The sequence below is a fragment of the Ursus americanus genome, chromosome 9 (genome assembly GCF_024610735.1).
Source record: "Ursus americanus isolate L20-20 chromosome 9, mUrsAme1.1.p, whole genome shotgun sequence".
Lineage (NCBI taxonomy): Eukaryota > Metazoa > Chordata > Mammalia > Carnivora > Ursidae > Ursus > Ursus americanus.
The window spans coordinates 465995-484832 of NC_142135.1; the positions used below are offsets into that span (position 1 = coordinate 465995).

Genomic DNA, 18838 nt, shown 5'->3' on the forward strand with positions numbered 1-18838 from the left:
ACCCCCGCGCTCAGCTTCCGGGGCGGCCCGGGCCTTGTGCGTCGCGCTCCTGTTCCCCCGCGAGCCGGCTCCAACCGCCAGGTGGGCGGGCGCGCGCGCGCGGCCGGGGAGGGGGCAGGGGGCGCCGGGCCGGGGGCGTGCGCGGCGGCCCCGCTCATCCTGTGGCCCCGGCCCCGCGCAGCTCGGGCTCGGCGCCATGTACGCCGTGTACAAGCAGGCGCATCCGCCCACCGGCCTGGAGTTCTCCATGTACTGCAACTTCTTCAACAACAGCGAGCGCAACCTCGTGGTGGCCGGCACCTCGCAGCTCTACGTGTACCGCCTCAACCGCGACGCCGAGGTGGGTGCGGGCCGCTCGCCCCGCGCCCGACTCCTGTGCTCGCGCGGCCGCTCGGCGGCTCCTGCGTGCGCGGCGGTGGGGGTGCGGGGGGAGCGGGGCCGCGGAGCTCCGGGCGGGGACTCGGCCCTGACCCGAGGCGCACCTGTGAGCCGGCGGGGCAGCGCCGCACGTGCGGTCGGGGCCTGGCGGCGGGGGGACCGCCCTGGCAGGGGGAAGGCTGGCCGTCGGGGGGGGGGGCTGACGGGAGGTCACCGGGCTGTGATGAGCCCGTCCACAGCGGAAGCGCAGCGCTGCTTTGGTTGCCGAGGCGCCGGCTGGCCCGGGAAGGCTTCTTGCGACAGTGGGTTTCTTACCTGTTCTCAGGGGGCGAGCAGGACTTCCCCCAGCCCGGGGATGGGGCGTGGAGGCTGTTGGGGGCAGAAGGAGCGGTCTGGGCGCAGGCCGGAGAGGGCATGCAGCGTTGGCCTGGAGCGGGGGGCAGAAGGCAGGCTGCTCTGATGCCGGCGGACGGGGTCCGAGGGGCACACAGAAGCGGCCCACCTTCCTGGCACCTCCGTCTGGACACCTGTGTTCGTCTTTGCACAAAATGTGCGGATTGCTGTACTGGTAATACACGGTGAAGAAAGCCAAACAGGAAAGGCTGGAGTATTATAGGGAGAGCTTTGTGACTGAGTGTGTGTCCTTAAAAAAAAAAATCTTAGTTTAAGCTTTTGTGATAGTGGCAGTTTTGAGGTCAGTATTTGCCTTTTGTCAAAATTTCAGTCAAAAAACTGAAAAAGAGGTCTTGCAAATAAAGATGCGGGTGCCTGGCGGGCTCTGTCAGAAGAGCGCGAGACTCTTGATCTCGGGGTTGCAAGTTTGAGCCCCATGTTGGGTGTAGAGATTGCTTACAATGAACGAGTGAGTCAGCCTGCGAATTGTGTGAGAGCATCTTTGCTGCATCCAGTGGACGGAGACGGGTTTTTCAGTCCTGTCTTCCCGTAAAGTTCCTCCTTCTCTGATACCCGTGATACCAGTGGGCCTGAAGAGGCCGACTGGAAGCTCACAGCCCACCCTGAATGCTGGTGTTCACCCACTCGTTTTCTCCACAGACGTGTTTGTGCAGAGGCCTTGTGAGGAGATGCTGGTTAGCACTACAGGCAGCGAGACCTGCCCTGGTGGTGCCCCTTTTCCAGGGGGTGACCGACCGGACACAGCCAGTTATGAAGTGCCCTGGAAACCAGCAGAGCAGGGTGGGGGAGCGGGAGTGGTGTTAAATGTCGCCTCCTTGCAAAGTCGGGTTTTGAGCAGGCGAGGAGGAGGTGCTGGCAAGAGCCTTGTGGGTGGCAGGTGAAGGTTCCAGGCAGGTGAAGGTGTTAGGGCAGTCAGGGCTGGTGCTTAAGAACCAGCCAAGAGGGGGGAGTGCCTGGGTGGTCAGTGGGTTAAGCGTCCAGACTCTTGATTTCCGCTCGGGTCATGATCTCAGGGTCATGAGATGGAGCCTCACGTGGTCGGGCTCCATGCTGGCTGTGGAGCCTGCTTGGGATTCTCTCTCTCTGCCCCTCCCCAAACCCCACTCTCTCTCTCCCTCTCTCTTTCAAAAAAAAAAAGAAAAAAGAAAGATCAGCCAACAGGCCCTGAGGAAGGGGGAGTGAGGAGGAGAAGCGCGTGTGGCTCTTGATCTCGGGTTGTGGGCTGAAGCGCCACACTGATCGTAGAGGTTACCTAAAAAGGGGGGGAGTGAGGAGAGGACAGAAGGTCCGAGGGGTGACGAGGTGGGGGCCAGGTATCAGCATGGCGACCTTTTAGGTCATCGTAGGGACCGAGTGCTAACTCAGAGGTGAAGTTAAGGAGTGACCTGACCTGTGTTTCACAAGGGTCACTCTGTGTGGAAGAGGCGGTAGGGAGGTGGCAGGGGGGCCTGCAGGGAGACCAGTCAGGGGCATTAGACAGTGGAGGTAGTAGGAAGCAGTCAGGTTCAGGATGGACAGGATGTGGGGTGTGAGGGCGTGAGGGGCCCAGGTTTGGTCTGAGTACCAGGAGGGGTGGAGCTGCTGTTACCTGACATGGAGAAGGTGGAATGCAGACATGGGAGGAGGAGCTCCATTTCGGACATTGCATTAGTTGCTTGTTGCTGCAGGACAAGGTACCCCAAAACTTAGAGGCTATTTTTCTTAAAGATTTTTTTTGGGTGTCAGCACGCACACAAGCAGGGGGAGCAGCAGCAGAGGGAGAGGGAGAAGCAGGCTCCCCATTGAGCAGGGAGCCCGATGTGGGGCCGATCCCAGGCCCCTGGGATCATGATGTGAGCCTGCAGGTGACGCTTCACCAACTGAGCCACCTGGGCGCCCCAGAACTTAGAAGCTTCAGCAACAGATAGTGCCTCCCGGTTTCTGAGGGTCAGGAAGCCAGGAGTGGCTCATTGGGCGGCTCGCACAGGCTCTCCGGAGGTGGCGGTTAGAGGTTTGCGGGGCGGCTGTCTTCTGAAGGCTCAGTCAGGGCTGGAGTTTCTGCTTCTCACTCACACCGCTGTTGGAAGGAGGCCTCAGTCCTCCATGTGGGCCTCACCCCAGGGCAGCCTCCCGCAGAAGGAAGGCTGAGCAAGAACAAGTCACCGAGGAGCCATGGTGTCTTCATAACCTGAGGTAGACGTGGCACACTGCCATTCTGCCACTTGGTACGGCTCAGGACTAGCCCTGGCCAGTGGGAGAGGCCGTCGTAGACTGCAGCCGCTACAGACTGTCAGGGCGCTGATTCCGCAGCCCACTGTGAGGTGGACGGAGAGCTGGGGACAGGAGTTGTGTTGAGGTGCAGGGTCTGGGCTGGAGCTGCAGTGGGCTCTTCAGACCCTGAAGCTGGTTGGGATCACCCAGAAGATGGCCCTGGGGCGTGGGATGCCCCAGTCTAAGACATTGGGAAGAAAAGAGGCCAAGGAGGGGTCGCAGGAGGTGTGGCCAGGGAGGCGGGAGGGGAGCCACGCTTGGGAGGTAGCAAACTGGGGGCCTGACGCTGCCCAGCCTCAGGTGAGGCACAAGACCTGGAGGCCCTGGGGACTCTTGACTGGGGGACGGGGACGTGGGCCTGCAGGGTTTAGAGCCCACCAGAGAAAGGGGACCAGTAACGGTGAGCATCTCCAGAAGGATTTGTGCGAAGGGAATTGAAGAGATGGAGCGGTAACCGGCGGGAAAACAGGGTTTTTAAAGATGTGAGCGTGGTAGCACGTGTGCACAGCAGAGGGCCCGCCAGTGCGGTCGTGCACCCCCCCACCCCAGCCCACTGAAATCTAAGGGAGCTTTGTACATCTTCCAAGTTGTGAAAATTCCAAACAGACTGCACGTGGCTGCCGAGCTGAAGTCAGATATTTGCTCTTCGGCTCATTGTGGGAAAGTTTGCCAACTCTCAAGTCAGAGAGACGTGCGTGGGGCAGGAGATGGGGCTGATGGGAGGCCGCTGGAGAGCGTTCCGGATCAGTCTCGTCAGCGCTCTGGAACAGCGGCCTGGTACTGTGGGGCGTGCCTCTGTGAGTGTCTTGGGAGTTTGGACAGGGCGCACCGTGGACCGTGGAGGTCTCTGGCCTATGCTCTGTGAGGTCTGGGCTTCGACTGGGTGACTTGAAGAGTTGGAGGCAAGCTGGCTGCTCTCCATCTCTCTCCCCACCTCTCCCCACCTGGCTGCCTTGGTTTTCCTGGCAGCACAGTGGCCTCCAAGTAGTTGGGCTTCTTACTCGGCAGCTCTGGAGGCGAAGGGGGAAGCTGCCGGTCCTCACAAGGGCCAGGCCCTGGGAGCATGGCACCAGTTTCTTTTCTTTTTTCTTTTTTTTTTTTAAAAGATTTATTTATTTATTTATTTGACAGAGATAGGGACAGCCAGCAAGAGAGGGAACACAAGCAGGGGGAGTGGGAGAGGAAGAAGCAGGCTCATAGTGGAGGAGCCTAACGTGGGGCTCGATCCCAGAACTCTGGGATCACGCCCTTAGCCGAAGGCAGACGCTTAACGACTGAGCCACCCAGGCGCCCCACCAGTTTCATTCACAGCCTGTTCAGGGCCACCGCAAGCCCAGACTCCAGAGAGGGGTGACGGGCCTCGTGAGGCTGTCTTGAATCTGCCCCACGGAATCTCGTGCAGGTGGCTGCAGTAGTGACAGCTCCCTGGTGGCAGGAATGTGGAAGGTGTAGAGCACAGAGCAAGTGGGGTGGGGGTAGGCATTATGCCTGGGACCCAGTCCTCCCGGTGAGGTGGGAAGTAAGGGCAGCTTGGGCCGGGGCACAGTGTGAAGCTGCGTGTGGTCAGTGGGTGAGTGCGTGGCCTGGGGCAGCAGTAGGGCTGCAGCTGGGCAGCAGGAAGGCCCCTGTCACCTTTGGGAGGAAGAATGTACAGCACTTAATGGAAATCCCAAGTAAGTGGAAAATAATTGATGGTATGGATGGGAAATCTCAATATTGTAGAGATGTCCATCAGGTTGATCTATAAATTCAGTGTCTTTCGAAGTTGCAAGCGGTTACTCATTAGATTTCATAGTCTGAATCTCAGATTTACACGGAAGAGCCAAAAAGGAAACATATCCACAATAACTTTAAAGACTAACAAGGTGGGACACTCGCCCTGTAAGACTGTCGAGAATTTTGTGTGTACGTTTCTATTTTAAAGCTGTGTTACTAGGTGTATATGAGACAAATGTAGAAAAAGGTTTTATGTTTGAACTGACATTTTTGTCATGAAATGTTCCATTTTATCTCCAGGACTTTTTATCTTAAGATCTAGTTTCTCCAACATCAACGTAGCGACCTCATCTTTCCTCCTTTATTTTAATTTTTAAAGATTTTATTTATTTATTTGACAGAGCACAAGCAGGGTGAGGGGCAGAGGGAGAGGGAGCAGCAGACCCCCCCACCGAACAGGGAGCCTGATACGGGACTCGATCCCAGGACCTCGGGATCATGACCTGAGCCACCCAGGCGCCCCTATCATATGCTTTTTTCTCTCTCGAAACGATATAGGACTTTTCTCCCTAACGTTGATAGTGGCCGTTCTTGTGCTGAACGACTCTTGCCTTCCTGGGGCGACCTAGTCTGGGTGTGGTGCAGTAGCCTTTCCACATGTCACCGGCTGGCTTGCAGGTACTGCGAGGACGCAGCTTCGACTTCCTGTCCCACGTGCACGATCGGTGTCGGGGCCTGCACCCCCTGAGGTGCCATCAGCCCGGGACCAGTGGGTCTTTGGTTTCATTTTGGTGATGTTTGGTGTTTTTTAAGTTTGTCATCATTTCTGGAACATTTGGTAGAATTTCCTGGTGAAGTCCTCTGGTTTTCGTTGTCGTGGCATAGCTATGGGATGTATGAAATGCCTTTTCTGTACGAGTTAATTATATGGTTTTTCTCAAGCAGCTCTTTTCAGGGTGCTTGCCCCATAGCACAAGTGCATTAAAAATGACCTTCTTTGCCATCATTAAAACTTTCACGGGGCGCCTGGGAAGCTCAGTCAGTTGAGGTCCGACTCTTGATTTCAGCTCAGGTCATGATCTCAGGGTTGTGAGCTCGAGCCCCGTGTCGACTCTGTGCTGAGTGCAGAGTCGGCTTGAGATTCTCTCTCTCCCTCTGCCACCCCCCGCCCCACGCCTGTGCGTACGAGTGAGTGGGCTGTTGGGGAAGCCATGACGGGGGGCTCTCGGAGAAGCCCTGTGGCCACGCTGGGGACCCAGGGTACGAGCGTGTTGGTGCACGTTGGGTTGGGCTGCGTGCGGCTGTCTCCAGAAGTGCCTAGAAGTGTGGTCTGTACCGCAGTTGGGGGGGGGGGGCTGGCTGTGCATGGTCTTTTCTCCTTGTCCCCCCATGAGGTGGGGCTGCCGGGCGTGTGGCTTTGCTGCTCACCCTCCTCTTCCCTCCCAGGCACCAACCAAGAATGACAGGAGCACAGGTGAGCACAAGGGTGGCTGCCCTGACCACAGGCCTGGGACTGCGGGGGCTGGGGTGCGGGCCCCGACCTGGACCCACCGGCCTGTCCCCCAGAGGGAAAGGCCCACCGGGAGCACCGGGAAAAGCTGGAGCTGGTGGCTTCCTTCTCCTTCTTCGGCAACGTCATGTCTATGGCCAGTGTGCAGCTGGCGGGAGCCAAGCGGGATGCCCTGCTCCTGAGCTTTAAGGACGCCAAGGTGGGCGACGGGCCTGGAGGTGGGAGTCGGTGTGGGGGCCCGGAGGGCCGTGGGCGGGCCCCAGCTCTGACCTGCTTGCTGCCTTCTAGCTGTCGGTGGTGGAGTATGACCCGGGCACCCATGACTTGAAGACCCTGTCTCTGCACTACTTCGAGGAGCCCGAGCTGCGGGTAGGGCCAGGCCACGCCCCCAGCCCTCCCTGCTCCCCTGGGCCTCCTACCCCGGGCCCGCCTGATGATGCCCTCTGTCCCCAGGATGGGTTTGTGCAGAACGTGCACACGCCGCGGGTGCGGGTGGACCCCGACGGGCGCTGCGCAGCCATGCTCATCTACGGCACGCGCCTGGTGGTCCTGCCCTTCCGCAGGGAGAGCTTGGCCGAGGAGCACGAGGGGCTTATGGGGGAGGGGTGAGTACTGCGGCAGGGCGGGGCTCCCTGCGTCCGTGTCCCCCGCTCCCTCTGCCCACTGAAGCCCGTTGCCCCCAGGCAGAGGTCCAGCTTCCTGCCCAGCTACATCATCGACGTGCGGGGCCTGGACGAGAAGCTGCTCAACATCGTGGACCTGCAGTTCCTGCACGGCTACTACGAGCCCACCTTGCTCATCCTCTTCGAGCCCAACCAGACCTGGCCAGGGTGAGGCCCCGGGGCTGGGGCTCCAGTGCTGGGGGACCGGCCACGCAGCCCTGGCCGACCTACCTGTCTGCCCCCAGGCGGGTGGCTGTGCGGCAGGACACGTGCTCCATCGTGGCCATCTCCCTGAACATCACGCAGAAGGTCCACCCGGTCATCTGGTCCCTCACCAGCCTCCCCTTCGACTGCACCCAGGCCCTTGCTGTGCCCAAGCCCATAGGTGAGGGCCGTGGGGGTGGGGGGGCATAGTGCGGGGAGCGGAGCCCTGCCCACCAGCCTGTCCCTCTCCAGGTGGGGTGGTGGTCTTCGCGGTCAACTCGCTGCTATACCTGAATCAGAGCGTCCCCCCGTACGGCGTGGCTCTCAACGGCCTCACCACCGGCACCACTGCCTTTCCCCTTCGTGAGTATGGGCAGGGGCAGGACAGGGGGCAGGGATGGTGGCGGGTATGGAGTCTGGCTGACGGCGCTCGGCACAGGCACCCAGGAGGGCGTGCGGATCACCCTGGACTGCGCGCAGGCGGCCTTCATCTCCTATGACAAGATGGTCATCTCCCTCAAGGGCGGTGAGATGTGCGTCTCCGTCCCTTCAGTGAGCCCTGTGCCCTCTGACCCCGCCCCTCAACCCCGCCCCCAGCTCAATGCTCCCCTCCCTCCCGGCAGCTACGTGCTGACCCTCATCACCGACGGCATGCGCAGCGTCCGCGCCTTCCACTTCGACAAGGCTGCTGCCAGCGTCCTCACCACCAGCGTGAGTTGAGGGGAGGGGGGGAGTGGCCCTGGGGGTGGGCCTGGCCTCAGCCTCACCACCCACCCTCTTCAGATGGTCACCATGGAGCCCGGGTACCTGTTCCTCGGCTCTCGCCTGGGGAACTCGCTCCTTCTCAAGTACACGGAGAAGCTGCAGGAGCCCCCAGCCAGCGCCGTCCGAGAGGCTGCGGACAAGGTGGGTGCGCGGGACCTGTCGGGACACGGCCCTTGTGCAGGGGCCACCTCGGGGCTGCTCACTGCCCCCTCCTGCCTCACAGGAAGAGCCTCCGTCGAAGAAGAAGCGAGTGGACTCCACAGCGGGCTGGTCGGGTGAGGCTGGAGAACCCGGGCTGGTCGGGTGAGGCCTGGGGGCCAGGTGACCGGGGTGGGCTCACACTCCGTCCCCATCTGCTGCAGGGGGCAAGTCCATGCCGCAGGATGAGGTGGACGAGATTGAAGTGTATGGCAGCGAGGCCCAGTCGGGCACACAGCTGGCCACTTACTCTTTTGAGGTGAGGTTGGGGCCCGGGGGGGGGGCTCCCACGCTGGGTGGCCTGCCTGAGCCCGGCTGCGTCTGCAGGTCTGTGACAGCATCCTCAACATTGGACCCTGTGCCAACGCTGCCATGGGCGAGCCTGCCTTCCTCTCTGAAGAGGTGCCGTCGGGTGGAGACATGGGCGGCATGGGGTGCTGGGGCCTGCCCTTCCTCTCAGCCCCCGTGCAGGGAGATGGGGACGTGGGCTGCTGGGGCCTGCCCTTACTTTGAGCCCCTGTGCAGTTTCAGAACAGCCCCGAGCCAGACCTGGAGATCGTGGTGTGCTCTGGCTATGGGAAGAACGGGGCCCTGTCCGTGCTACAGGTACGTGGGGGCGGGGGCCGGGTGGTGCCTCCCGGGGGGACCTGGGTGGACTGACAGCCCCCATCGTCATTCCAGAAGAGCATCCGGCCCCAGGTGGTGACGACCTTTGAACTTCCTGGCTGCTACGATATGTGGACAGTCATCGCCCCTGTGCGTAAGGAGCAAGTAGGTGGAGCCTGGGCTGGCCAGGAGGCCCCGAGTGGGGCAAGTGACCCAGTGCTGCCCTCCGTGTGGACTCGGCCCGAGCTCGTGGTGGCCTGGAGGCAGTGGGGCCCGGGACGGGGCTCTGCTGGGCTGTCTGAGGCCGACACCCCTGGCTGGTGGTGTGATTCCTGCTCCCTTTCTGCTGTCTACAGGAGGAGACCCCCAAGGGGGAGGGGGCAGAGCAGGAGCCCAGCGCCCTTGAGGCGGACGACGATGGACGAAGACACGGGTTCCTGATCCTGAGCCGGGAAGACTCCACCATGGTAGGGGGCGGGGGTCCGGCAGCCCGGGGCGGGGTCCCACCGTGGTGGTGCGCCTCACTCCCCACCGCCTGCAGATCCTGCAGACAGGGCAGGAGATCATGGAGCTGGACACCAGCGGCTTTGCCACGCAGGGCCCCACGGTCTTCGCCGGCAACATCGGGGACAGCCGCTACATTGTGCAGGTGTCGCCGCTTGGCATCCGCTTGTTGGAAGGAGGTGGGCTCGGGTGGGTGGGCGGGCGGGCGGCCAGACAAGGGTGCTGGGTGCTGGTGACCCAGTGCTGACCGTCCTGTGCCCGCAGTGAACCAGCTGCACTTCATCCCCGTGGACCTGGGCTCCCCCATCGTGCAGTGTGCCGTGGCTGACCCCTACGTGGTCATCATGAGCGCCGAGGGCCATGTCACCATGTTCCTGCTCAAGAGCGACTCGTATGGGGGCCGTCACCACCGCCTGGCGCTGCACAAGCCCCCGCTGCACCACGTAAGCACCCGCCGTGCCCGCAGCCCACCCTCCTCCCCCACCCCGTGCTGAGCCCCTGCCTCTGCCCTGCAGCAGTCCAAGGTGATCGCGCTGTGCGTGTACCGAGACGTCAGCGGCATGTTCACTACTGAGAGCCGCCTGGGCGGGGCCCGCGATGAGCTGGGGGGCCGCGGCGGCTCAGAGGCGGAGGGTCAGGGCTCAGAAACCAGGTACGTGGGCAGCCGGGGCACAGGCTGGGGCTGGGGGCCCTGCGGCCGGCCCCGTGTGACGGATGCGCCGGCCCCGTGTGACGGATGCCCCGGCCTCTAGCCCCACCGTGGATGATGAGGAGGAGATGCTGTACGGCGACTCGGGCTCCCTCTTCAGCCCCAGCAAGGAGGAGGCCCGCAGGAGCAGCCAGCCCCCTGCAGACCGGGACCCCACCCCGTTCCGGGCCGAGCCCACCCACTGGTGCCTGCTCGTGCGGGAAAACGGAACCATGGAGGTGTGTGGCGCCCCGTGCCCGGTGCGGCTCCCTGTCCCCCACTTCCCATGGCTTCCTGTGGCTGCTGACCCCGCTCCCCACACAGATCTATCAGCTCCCTGACTGGCGGCTGGTGTTCCTGGTGAAGAACTTCCCTGTGGGGCAGCGGGTCCTGGTGGACAGCTCCTTTGGTCAGCCCACCACGCAGGGCGAGGCCCGAAAGGAGGAGGCCACGCGCCAGGGGGAGCTGCCCCTTGTCAAGGAGGTACTGCTGGTGGCGCTTGGGAGTCGCCAGAGCAGGCCCTACCTCCTGGTGAGTGCGGGCCCTTTGTTCCCCGTGGTGGCCCGGCCGGGTGCCTCCGCTCCCCCTGGTGACCCTGCACTGCCCCCCAGGTGCACGTGGACCAGGAGCTGCTCATTTACGAGGCCTTCCCCCACGACTCCCAGCTCGGCCAGGGAAACCTCAAAGTCCGTTTCAAGAAGGTGCAGTGAGCGGGCTGAGCTGGGCCTGGGGTGGACGTGGAACGGGGTGGGGGTCACGACTTGGCCCTCATGGCGCACCACCCCCTCCAGGTCCCTCACAACATCAACTTCCGAGAGAAAAAGCCAAAGCCGTCCAAGAAGAAAGTGGAAGGCGGCAGTGCCGAGGAGGGGGCTGGGGCCCGTGGCCGCGTGGCCCGGTTCCGCTACTTCGAGGACATCTATGGCTACTCAGGGGTGGGTAGGCAGGCGGCTCTGGGGGGACCCCAGGGTGGGGCAGACGGGGCCTCACCTCACAGTGCCTGCCCTCAGGTGTTCATCTGCGGCCCCTCCCCTCACTGGCTCCTGGTGACTGGCCGGGGGGCCCTGCGGCTGCACCCTATGGGCATCGACGGTCCCATTGACTCCTTTGCCCCGTTCCACAACGTCAACTGTCCCCGTGGCTTTCTGTACTTCAACAGACAGGTAGGGAGACCCCAGGGCCCGCGCTGCCCCCTGTTGCCCTGCCTGGGTCAGGAGGAGGTGCTGGGGACCTTGGGGCGTCTAGCAGGTGGACAAGGCCAAGGTCAAGGAGGTGAGACTGGGAAGGTTTGGAGGACAGGGCAGTCGGGAGTGGCAGCTGCAGTCCACGAGGGCACCTGTTTGCGGGGCCAGGTCCACTCACTGCTCTGCCCTTCAGGACCTGTGTGACTCTGGGCAAGGTGCTCACCCTTTCTGAGCCCCGTTTCCTCATCTGTGATGCCAGCATGGGGACTCGTGATGATAATGTGGCAAATGCTCTGTAGGTACTGACACACTTAGGACTGCGGGTGAAGGACAATGGCCGGGGGCCCCAGTAGGAGTCCCCTCGTCTGTGCGGACTCTGGCCTGGCCAGTGTGGGTAACCTTTTGCCTGCAGCCTCCAGCTTCCTCTGGGCCTAGGCCATGACTGTGGCCAGCATCCCAGCCCTGGTGAGCCCTGGGGAAGGGACGGGAAGGCCGTGAAGCACAGGACAGCAAGTCTCAGTCCCTTGCACACCCCAGTTCCGGTAGAGCTGAGGGCTGGCCTCGTGGAGCCCTCGGAAGCCCGGGTTTGCCTGTCCTACCCTTGGCAGGTGCCCGGCCTCACTGCCCTCGTCCCCCATCCACCAGGGTGAGCTGAGGATCAGCGTCCTGCCCGCCTACTTGTCCTATGACGCCCCGTGGCCCGTCAGGAAGATCCCACTGCGCTGCACAGCCCACTATGTGGCTTACCACGTGGAATCCAAGGTCTGAGCCCGCCCTCTTAGGGCCGGGGACCCCCTGGGCGTGGCCTCCTGCACGCCTGTGACACGCCCCGCTGTCCCAGGTGTATGCTGTCGCCACCAGCACCAACATGCCGTGCACCCGCATCCCACGCATGACAGGCGAAGAGAAGGAGTTCGAGACCATCGAGAGAGGTACGTGATGCCCAGAGCGGGGCTTGCTGTCAGGGCTGCCCACCCTGACCGTCACCCCGTGTCCTTGCAGACGACCGATACATCCACCCCCAGCAGGAGGCCTTCTCCATCCAGCTCATCTCCCCGGTCAGCTGGGAGGCCATCCCCAATGCCAGGTGAGGCTGGGTCTGGCTGGGGACTGGCGGCCAGCCAGGAGGCGGCATCCTCACCCTTCCTCGTGCAGGATCGAGCTAGAGGAGTGGGAGCACGTGACCTGCATGAAGACCGTGTCGCTGCGCAGCGAGGAGACGGTGTCAGGCCTCAAGGGCTACGTGGCTGCTGGGACCTGCCTCATGCAGGGGGAGGAGGTCACGTGCCGAGGGCGGGTAAGAGGCCGGCGGGTGGGGGTGGCCGGTGCCCGGCAGCTTCGGCCCCTTCCCTGCACATCACCCGCTTCCTTCCCTGGCAGATCCTGATCATGGATGTGATCGAGGTGGTACCTGAGCCCGGCCAGCCCCTGACCAAAAACAAGTTCAAAGTCCTGTATGAGAAGGAGCAGAAGGGCCCAGTGACCGCCCTGTGCCACTGCAATGGCCACTTGGTGTCTGCAATCGGCCAGAAGGTATGCCCTGTCCCACCTGCTCCGGGGGGCTGCCCGCCGCCTACCCCTCGTCACCCCTGCCTCCTGTCCCCTAGATCTTCCTGTGGAGCCTGCGGGCCAGTGAGCTGACTGGCATGGCCTTCATCGACACCCAGCTCTACATCCACCAGATGATCAGCGTCAAGAACTTCATCCTGGCGGCGGACGTCATGAAGAGCATCTCGCTGCTGCGCTACCAAGAGGAGAGCAAGACGCTGAGCCTCGTGTCCCGGGTACCCGTGTGGCCCAGGCCCGTGCTGGGTGGGTGCTGGCCGCGGGCTGACCTTGACGTCCCGCCCCCCGCCCCGTCCCCAGGATGCCAAGCCCCTGGAGGTGTACAGCGTGGACTTCATGGTGGACAACGCCCAGCTGGGCTTCCTGGGTGAGCGCAGGGCCTGGGGGCTTCGGGCTGAGACTTCGGGGGCGGCCGGGCTAACCCTGAGCTCTGCTCCCCAGTGTCTGACCGTGACCGCAACCTCATGGTGTACATGTACCTGCCGGAAGGTGAGTACCCCCCTTCCCCTGTGCGGGGGCTGGGGCCGGGCGGGGGGTGACCTGAGCTCCCTCTGGCCTAGCCAAGGAGAGCTTCGGCGGCATGCGCCTGCTGCGGCGGGCGGATTTCCACGTGGGTGCCCACGTGAACACATTCTGGAGGACGCCGTGCCGGGGGGCCGCGGAGGGACCGAGCAAGAAGTCGGTGGTGTGGGAGAACAAGCACATCACATGGTTTGGTGCGTCCCAGGGCGGGCGGGCGGGCAGGCGGGCGCGTGGTGCGGGCGGTCAGCCTCACTCACACGGCGCTTCCTGCAGCCACGCTGGACGGCGGCATTGGGCTCCTGCTGCCCATGCAGGAGAAGACGTACCGGCGGCTGCTGATGCTGCAGAACGCGCTGACCACCATGCTGCCCCACCACGCCGGCCTCAACCCCAGGGCCTTCCGGTGAGCTGCGCCCACCACCACCCCTGCCCCTCGGCCCCCGCCCACGTCCGCTGCCCTACAGCCCGCTCGTCCCCCAGGATGCTGCACGTGGACCGGCGCATCCTGCAGAACGCGGTGCGGAACGTCCTGGACGGGGAGCTGCTCAACCGCTACCTGTACCTGAGCACCATGGAGCGCGGTGAGCTGGCCAAGAAGATCGGCACCACCCCTGACATCGTGAGTCCCTGGCCTGCCCGCGCCCCCCCCCCCCCCACGGGGCCCTCCCCCCACTCACCAGCCCTTTTCCCTGCAGATCCTGGACGACCTGCTGGAGACTGACCGTGTCACCGCCCACTTCTAGACTCCCAGATGCTGCCGCCGCCACCCTGTGCGCTGCCCCCACCCCTTTTTGTACAAAATACGAGGAAAAAGCTATTTGATTTGACAAGAGCTTGTGGTCATTCCAGGCCTCCTGGCTGGGCCGTAGTCCGAGCCCCGTGGCGTCCCCCCCTAACTCCAGGCCACAGCTGCTTTGCGCCCCCGCTCTTGGGCGTGTGCACCGCCAGCCTGGCCCGCTCTGTCTGACCACGGAGGAGCTCTGAGGTCCTCTGGCCCCCGGGACTCCCTAGGTCTCCAGGTACTCCGAGAGCCCCTGGGTCTCGGGCAGGAGGCCCAGGTGGACCAAGAGCCGAACCAGGAGGGCGGTGAGCCGCATCGATAGGGTCTCCAGCCTGGGTGGGAGGGCAGAGGGGTCGCAGGTTGGTGGGGAGCAAGTCTCGGGCAGCGGCCCTGGGTGCCTGCCCCCTCCCATCCCCTCACCTCAGGGCCACTTCAAACTTGAACGTCTCCCAGATGACCTTGACGTGGCGCAGGAGGCTGGCCCCGTAGACGCTGTGGTACGCCGCACCTGCCAGGCGGCTCCAGCCCCTGACCGCACTGCCCAGAGACACGGTCAGCCCGGCTCAGCCCCCCCACCCCGTGCCTCCCGCCCCCCGGGCTTCCCCCCCCCCTCGCCAGCCCCACCTCTTGGCCATGAGGAAGTAGCGGTCGACGGGGGTGCCCAGGGCAGTGTTGATGGCGCGCACGGTGTTGATGTTACGCAGCACGAGCAGCATGGGCCGCGGCAGGGCCCTGAGCACGGCCATGATGTCCTCGAAGTGCTCCCGCGCCATGGTCTGCATGTAGGCCGCCTCCTCGCGGCTCAGCAGGTGCGAGCGCCACAGCTGCCCCAGACGTACGGGCCGCTGCATGAGCACCTCGGAGAAGAGGAAGTAGTCTGGGGGGCGGGGAGGCAGTGAGCCCGGGCTGCGTGCCCCACAGGCCCCCGCACCCGCACCCCCGGCCTCACCTCGCACCCCGAGTGCCTCCGCGTGTGTCTTCATGGCGGCATCGTCCCTCAGAATGATGGCCCGCCACAGCTGGCACAGGGCTGACCGGTCCCTGCGGGCAGCCAGCAGTAAGGCCGGAGCACCCGGGCCCGTGCCCCCCTCAGCCCCTCCAGGCTCCCCAGCTTACTTCTCGTCCAGAAACTGGTAGAGCCCGTGGTCCAGCAGCACCAGCTGTGCCTTCCCATCGGGGCCTTTCCGCACCAGAACTAGGGACACAGCATGTTGGCCCGTGTCCCCCAACCCCCGACCCCCACCCCTGGGACTTTCCCTACCATTGCCGGGGTGGGGGTCGGAGTGGATGAAGCCTGTATAAAATATCTGCTCCGCAAAAGCCTGGATGAGCTTCTCTGCGATCTGGGGAGAGAACGGGACCAGCCACGGTCACCTGTGCTTAGGGCACATACACGCCCCTCCCACACCCACACACTGATGCACACGGCACTCACATCCTTCGCCGCCAGACCCATGCACTTGATGGCCTGCATGTCGTTGACCTTGCAGCCTTCACAGAATTCGGCGGTCAGCACACGCTGGGAGAGAGCAAGTGGCTGAGCTCAGCAGGGCTGCACATTCCCACCCAGGAGGGGGCCCAGCCCACCTTGCTGGACGTGTCCCAGTGCACGCGGGGGACCACGATATAGCGGAAGTGCTGCAGCTCCCGTGCACAGCGCTCGGCATTTCGGCCCTCGTTCTCGAAGTCCAGCTCCTGGGCCAGGGTGCCCTTCAGGTCCTGGGGGCCACATGGGCAGCTGGGGGTCCAGGTCGGGGACCAGCGCACCCCAGCACGTAACGTGGACCCTGCTTGCTCCAGCCCGTCTCTGGGCAGCGGTTACCTGGAGCACCCAGCTGAAGCCAAAGCTGGGGTGCATGAACTCGATGAGCCGGAGCAGGAGCTCCAGAGTGTGGATGTCCCCGTCAAAGCGGTCCCGCAGGTCGATGTACTGCACCTGGGTTGGGCGAGGGTGCAGGGAGGAGCCAGGGCCGCCAGCACCGCCCCAGACCCCGCTGCAGCGAAGAGCGAGCCCCCGCGTACCTTCACGGCCACCTCTGTGCCGTCGTGCAGTTTGGCTCGGTGCACCTGGGCCAGGCTCGCGGCGGCAATGGGCTGGTAGTCGAACTCCCGAAAGAGCTTGTGGGGCAGGGCCTGGAAGTCCTCGAGGAACAGTTCGTCCACCTGGCAGGAGAGGGTTCCTGGAGCAGTGGGGGCGGGGGGGGGGGCACTGCCAGAGCTCACAGCCCAAGAAGGGGCTCACCTCCTGGAAACCGCGCGTGAGGGCCCTGTCCTCCAGCACACGCAGGGTCCTGATATACTCCGGGGGCAGCAGGTGGTTGAAGGAGCACAGCCCCTGGCCCAGCTTCACGTAGAGGCCCCCATTGCTGATGGCCCCGGCGACCAGGGCATCAGCTGCCCGCTGGTGACATGCAGACATCACCTCCAAGTACCCCGGGCTGTTCTGACCACAGGCATGGAGGGCAAGGATGGGAGCGGGCGGGCGCCTTAGCGCCCCCAGCACCCACCTTCATCTAGCTGTCACCATACCCCCCTTCTCCCACTGTGGCTAGGATGCAGGGACAAACCTCTTCGACCCCTCGCAGGACGATGTTTGCACACCACCAGTAGTCCAGGGAGATCTGGAGGCCTATCCTCAGAGACCTGTTGGCAGAGGCGGCCTTCAGCCCTGGGCAGGCACAGTGCCTCCTGCGTTCGCAGCCTGGACCAGGCGGGAGAGGACAGGCTCTGGTCTAGCTTGCTTGCTCTCAGCACTGCCAGCAGGGCCGTCTCAGCTCCCAGTCTACACGATGGGCAGCCTGCATCCACCCCACCCCTGCCCGCACACGCACCAATGGGCACCCAGGGCATTTGGGGGCGGGAAGAGCTGGGGGCGCTCAGGCCCTGACAACCAGGCACGGCTTCCTCCTCATTCTCCTGTAGCACCTGAGGCCTGAGCAGTGGTGACGGCGAGCGAGCCAGCTGCTGTCACCAGCTCCCCTGTGCAGACATGTCCGTGGACAGCGGCCTCCAGGGAGCCGGATCCCAGTGCTCTCCACAGCCCTGGGGGCCTGGGCCCCTCATGTTGGCGAGGGAACTCACTCCCCGTGGCCGAGGCTGTGGATAGGCAGCCCTGGGTCTGGAGAGGGAAGGAACCAGGGCCAAGCCCAGCCTCCAGCATCAGAGACAGCAGACCCTCAGACCTTCATGAGAGGGGGTGTAGGGCTCCTATTCCTCAAGGAAAAAGCCCTGAGGGGACCTTGGGCCACTGGTCAAGCCAAACCTCTAACTTCCTGCCTCAGGAGGTCAGAGTTAAAAGGCGGGAAGGAAAAGGCTCCTGGATTCTGGACAGGTCTGCCTCCCTGCTGGGGTATGTGCTGCTCCCAGGGGCCGTGGTGACTGAGCGTGCTCGATCAGCGTCAGAGGTCAGCCTGCCCCTTACGCTTGCCACACTGCTGCGTAAACGGGCTCTAACCCACTCACCCCAGCCAGACCCAGGGAATAAACAGGACTGTCTGTGAACGGAGTGCGGGGTTGTTGGCAGGCTGAGCAAGGGTACAGGATTTCTCTGAGCTCCCTAGAGATACAAAGCGGGGGAGGGGGGCTTCCCCCCTTCCTGAATAATTCAGTCCAAAAGGCAATGCAAGGTCTGCAAAGGGGTGGGGTAGTTGCTACACTCGGTGACCGATGGAAGAGGTCACTAAATTACAGACAAGGGAAGCCAAGATTCTCCCAGTTGGAGAAAGGAGTTCTGGAAAAGGAGTGAATGAGAATGATCTCTGTACTGGGAAATATGTGTGTGGATGCAAGATGTGCTGTGTATGGCTAGATACAGAGACGGACACAGGTGAGTGTGCGTGCACACGGCCATCTGTCCAAACACCCCTCGCTCTAGCCTGTGGAAGGGCCTGGGAGCAACCAACATCCACACCACGGTCCTTAAGACCCCTCTCCGACCCAAGGAACCAGGCTCCCCGGAGCACGGCTGATTCCAGGCCCAGGAAAGAACAAGATGAGCCTGGAGCATCTCCGTGCAAGAAGGAATAAAATGCTCCAGAAATGGGGACACGGCCAAAGGACTCGGGTGGGAGCTTAAAAACAGAACAAAACAAAAAAACACAAACACAACAATTTGAAGATGTAATGGCAAAATCTAGGTTCACTGTACAGTGTCCCCAACTCCATTTGAAATTTTTACAATAAAATGTTGGCGATAAAAGGATCTACACCTGAAACTAATATTACACTGTATGTTAACTAATTGGAAGTTAAATAAAGACTTGGAAATAAAAAAAGAAAAGGATCACAAAGGCTAAACCTGAACAGTCAGCAACAAAAATCCTGTACCCTTGCTCAGCCTGCCAACAACCCCGCACTCCGTTCTTCACAGACAGTCCTGTTTATTCCCTGGGTCTGGCTGGGGTGAGTGGGTTAGAGCCGTTTACACAGCACAGCGCGACAGCTCTCTGTCAACAGAGTCAAACAAAACACCCACGAGTCCAGACTGATACAGATAAACGGGAGAAGAGAGTCTTCTTACAGGAGAACCGCAACTAACAGGCGTGGAATGGCCGAACCAGGGAAACCACCACTTGGGGACTGCAGTAAGCATGAACGCACCGAAGGAGTCCTGGGAGGTGCTGAGCCAGTGGGCAGAAGGGCAACGGGAACCGACCCCAACATCACGCAGACAAGGGGCCCGGGCAGACCACGCGCTGGCCCGGGGGTGCAGAACAGTGCCGAAATGTTGGAGGGGCCTTTTACAAAAGGGGTCAGCAACATTTTTCTTTACAAAGTTAGACGGTAAAGATTTGGGGCTTCATAAGCCATACGGTTTCACCTCTGCTGTCACAGTGACAGCAGCCACAGGCAACGTACGCACAACGGACAAGACCACAGGCCCAAAAAAGC

The 18838-nt window shown here is 62.6% G+C and overlaps 2 protein-coding genes across 14 annotated transcripts in view; one reads left to right on the forward strand and one right to left on the reverse strand.

Annotated features, from left to right (window-relative positions):
• CPSF1 (cleavage and polyadenylation specific factor 1) lies at window positions 1-13997 on the forward strand. 3 transcript variants are annotated; one of them, XM_045777332.2, is made up of 38 exons: window positions 1-81; window positions 182-340; window positions 6205-6232; window positions 6325-6467; window positions 6557-6637; window positions 6722-6873; window positions 6952-7098; window positions 7176-7315; window positions 7387-7497; window positions 7574-7667; window positions 7758-7845; window positions 7918-8040; window positions 8123-8174; window positions 8262-8356; window positions 8425-8499; window positions 8623-8703; window positions 8779-8868; window positions 9060-9170; window positions 9245-9386; window positions 9472-9650; window positions 9723-9859; window positions 9960-10134; window positions 10220-10426; window positions 10507-10596; window positions 10687-10830; window positions 10906-11058; window positions 11725-11841; window positions 11921-12011; window positions 12082-12166; window positions 12235-12376; window positions 12460-12612; window positions 12687-12863; window positions 12946-13012; window positions 13087-13134; window positions 13206-13361; window positions 13441-13570; window positions 13648-13786; window positions 13863-13997. In XM_045777332.2, the coding sequence occupies exons 2-38, from the start codon at window positions 197-199 to the stop codon at window positions 13908-13910; spliced, it is 4335 nt and encodes a 1444-aa protein (XP_045633288.1). In that variant the 5' UTR covers window positions 1-81; window positions 182-196; the 3' UTR covers window positions 13911-13997. The 3 variants fall into 3 exon arrangements, with proteins under 3 accessions (XP_045633288.1, XP_087720600.1, XP_087720599.1); XM_087864474.1 differs by having other exon boundaries at window positions 13648-13748; XM_087864473.1 differs by having other exon boundaries at window positions 9302-9386.
• ADCK5 (aarF domain containing kinase 5) overlaps window positions 13985-18838 on the reverse strand; it is a 20924-nt gene continuing 16070 nt past the window's right edge. For 5 of the 11 annotated variants that reach the window (XM_045777338.2, XM_087864482.1, XM_045777333.2 and 2 more), the window contains 10 exons: window positions 16516-16591; window positions 16191-16391; window positions 15971-16111; window positions 15771-15884; window positions 15536-15667; window positions 15384-15467; window positions 15065-15291; window positions 14573-14989; window positions 14369-14485; window positions 13985-14280 (listed from right to left, as the gene is read on the reverse strand). In XM_045777338.2, the coding sequence (XP_045633294.1) occupies window positions 14175-14280; window positions 14369-14485; window positions 14573-14989; window positions 15065-15291; window positions 15384-15467; window positions 15536-15667; window positions 15771-15884; window positions 15971-16111; window positions 16191-16391; window positions 16516-16591 (1615 nt within the window). In that variant the 3' untranslated portion in view covers window positions 13985-14174. The remainder of the gene's footprint in view (window positions 14281-14368; window positions 14486-14572; window positions 14990-15064; window positions 15292-15383; window positions 15468-15535; window positions 15668-15770; window positions 15885-15970; window positions 16112-16190; window positions 16392-16515; window positions 16592-18838) is intronic. The other 6 variants (XM_045777339.2, XM_045777340.2, XM_087864480.1 and 3 more) reach the window with 5 other exon arrangements.

Bases quoted from the DNA above. Each gene is read 5' to 3' on its own strand.
- CPSF1 (XM_045777332.2), top strand. From the start codon at position 197: ATGTACGCCGTGTACAAGCAGGCGCATCCGCCCACCGGCCTGGAGTTC. The intron at 8,175-8,261 runs GTGAGGCTGGAG...CATCTGCTGCAG, and splicing joins CTCCACAGCGGGCTGGTCGG to GGGGCAAGTCCATGCCGCAG. The intron at 13,787-13,862 runs GTGAGTCCCTGG...TTTTCCCTGCAG, and splicing joins TCGGCACCACCCCTGACATC to ATCCTGGACGACCTGCTGGA.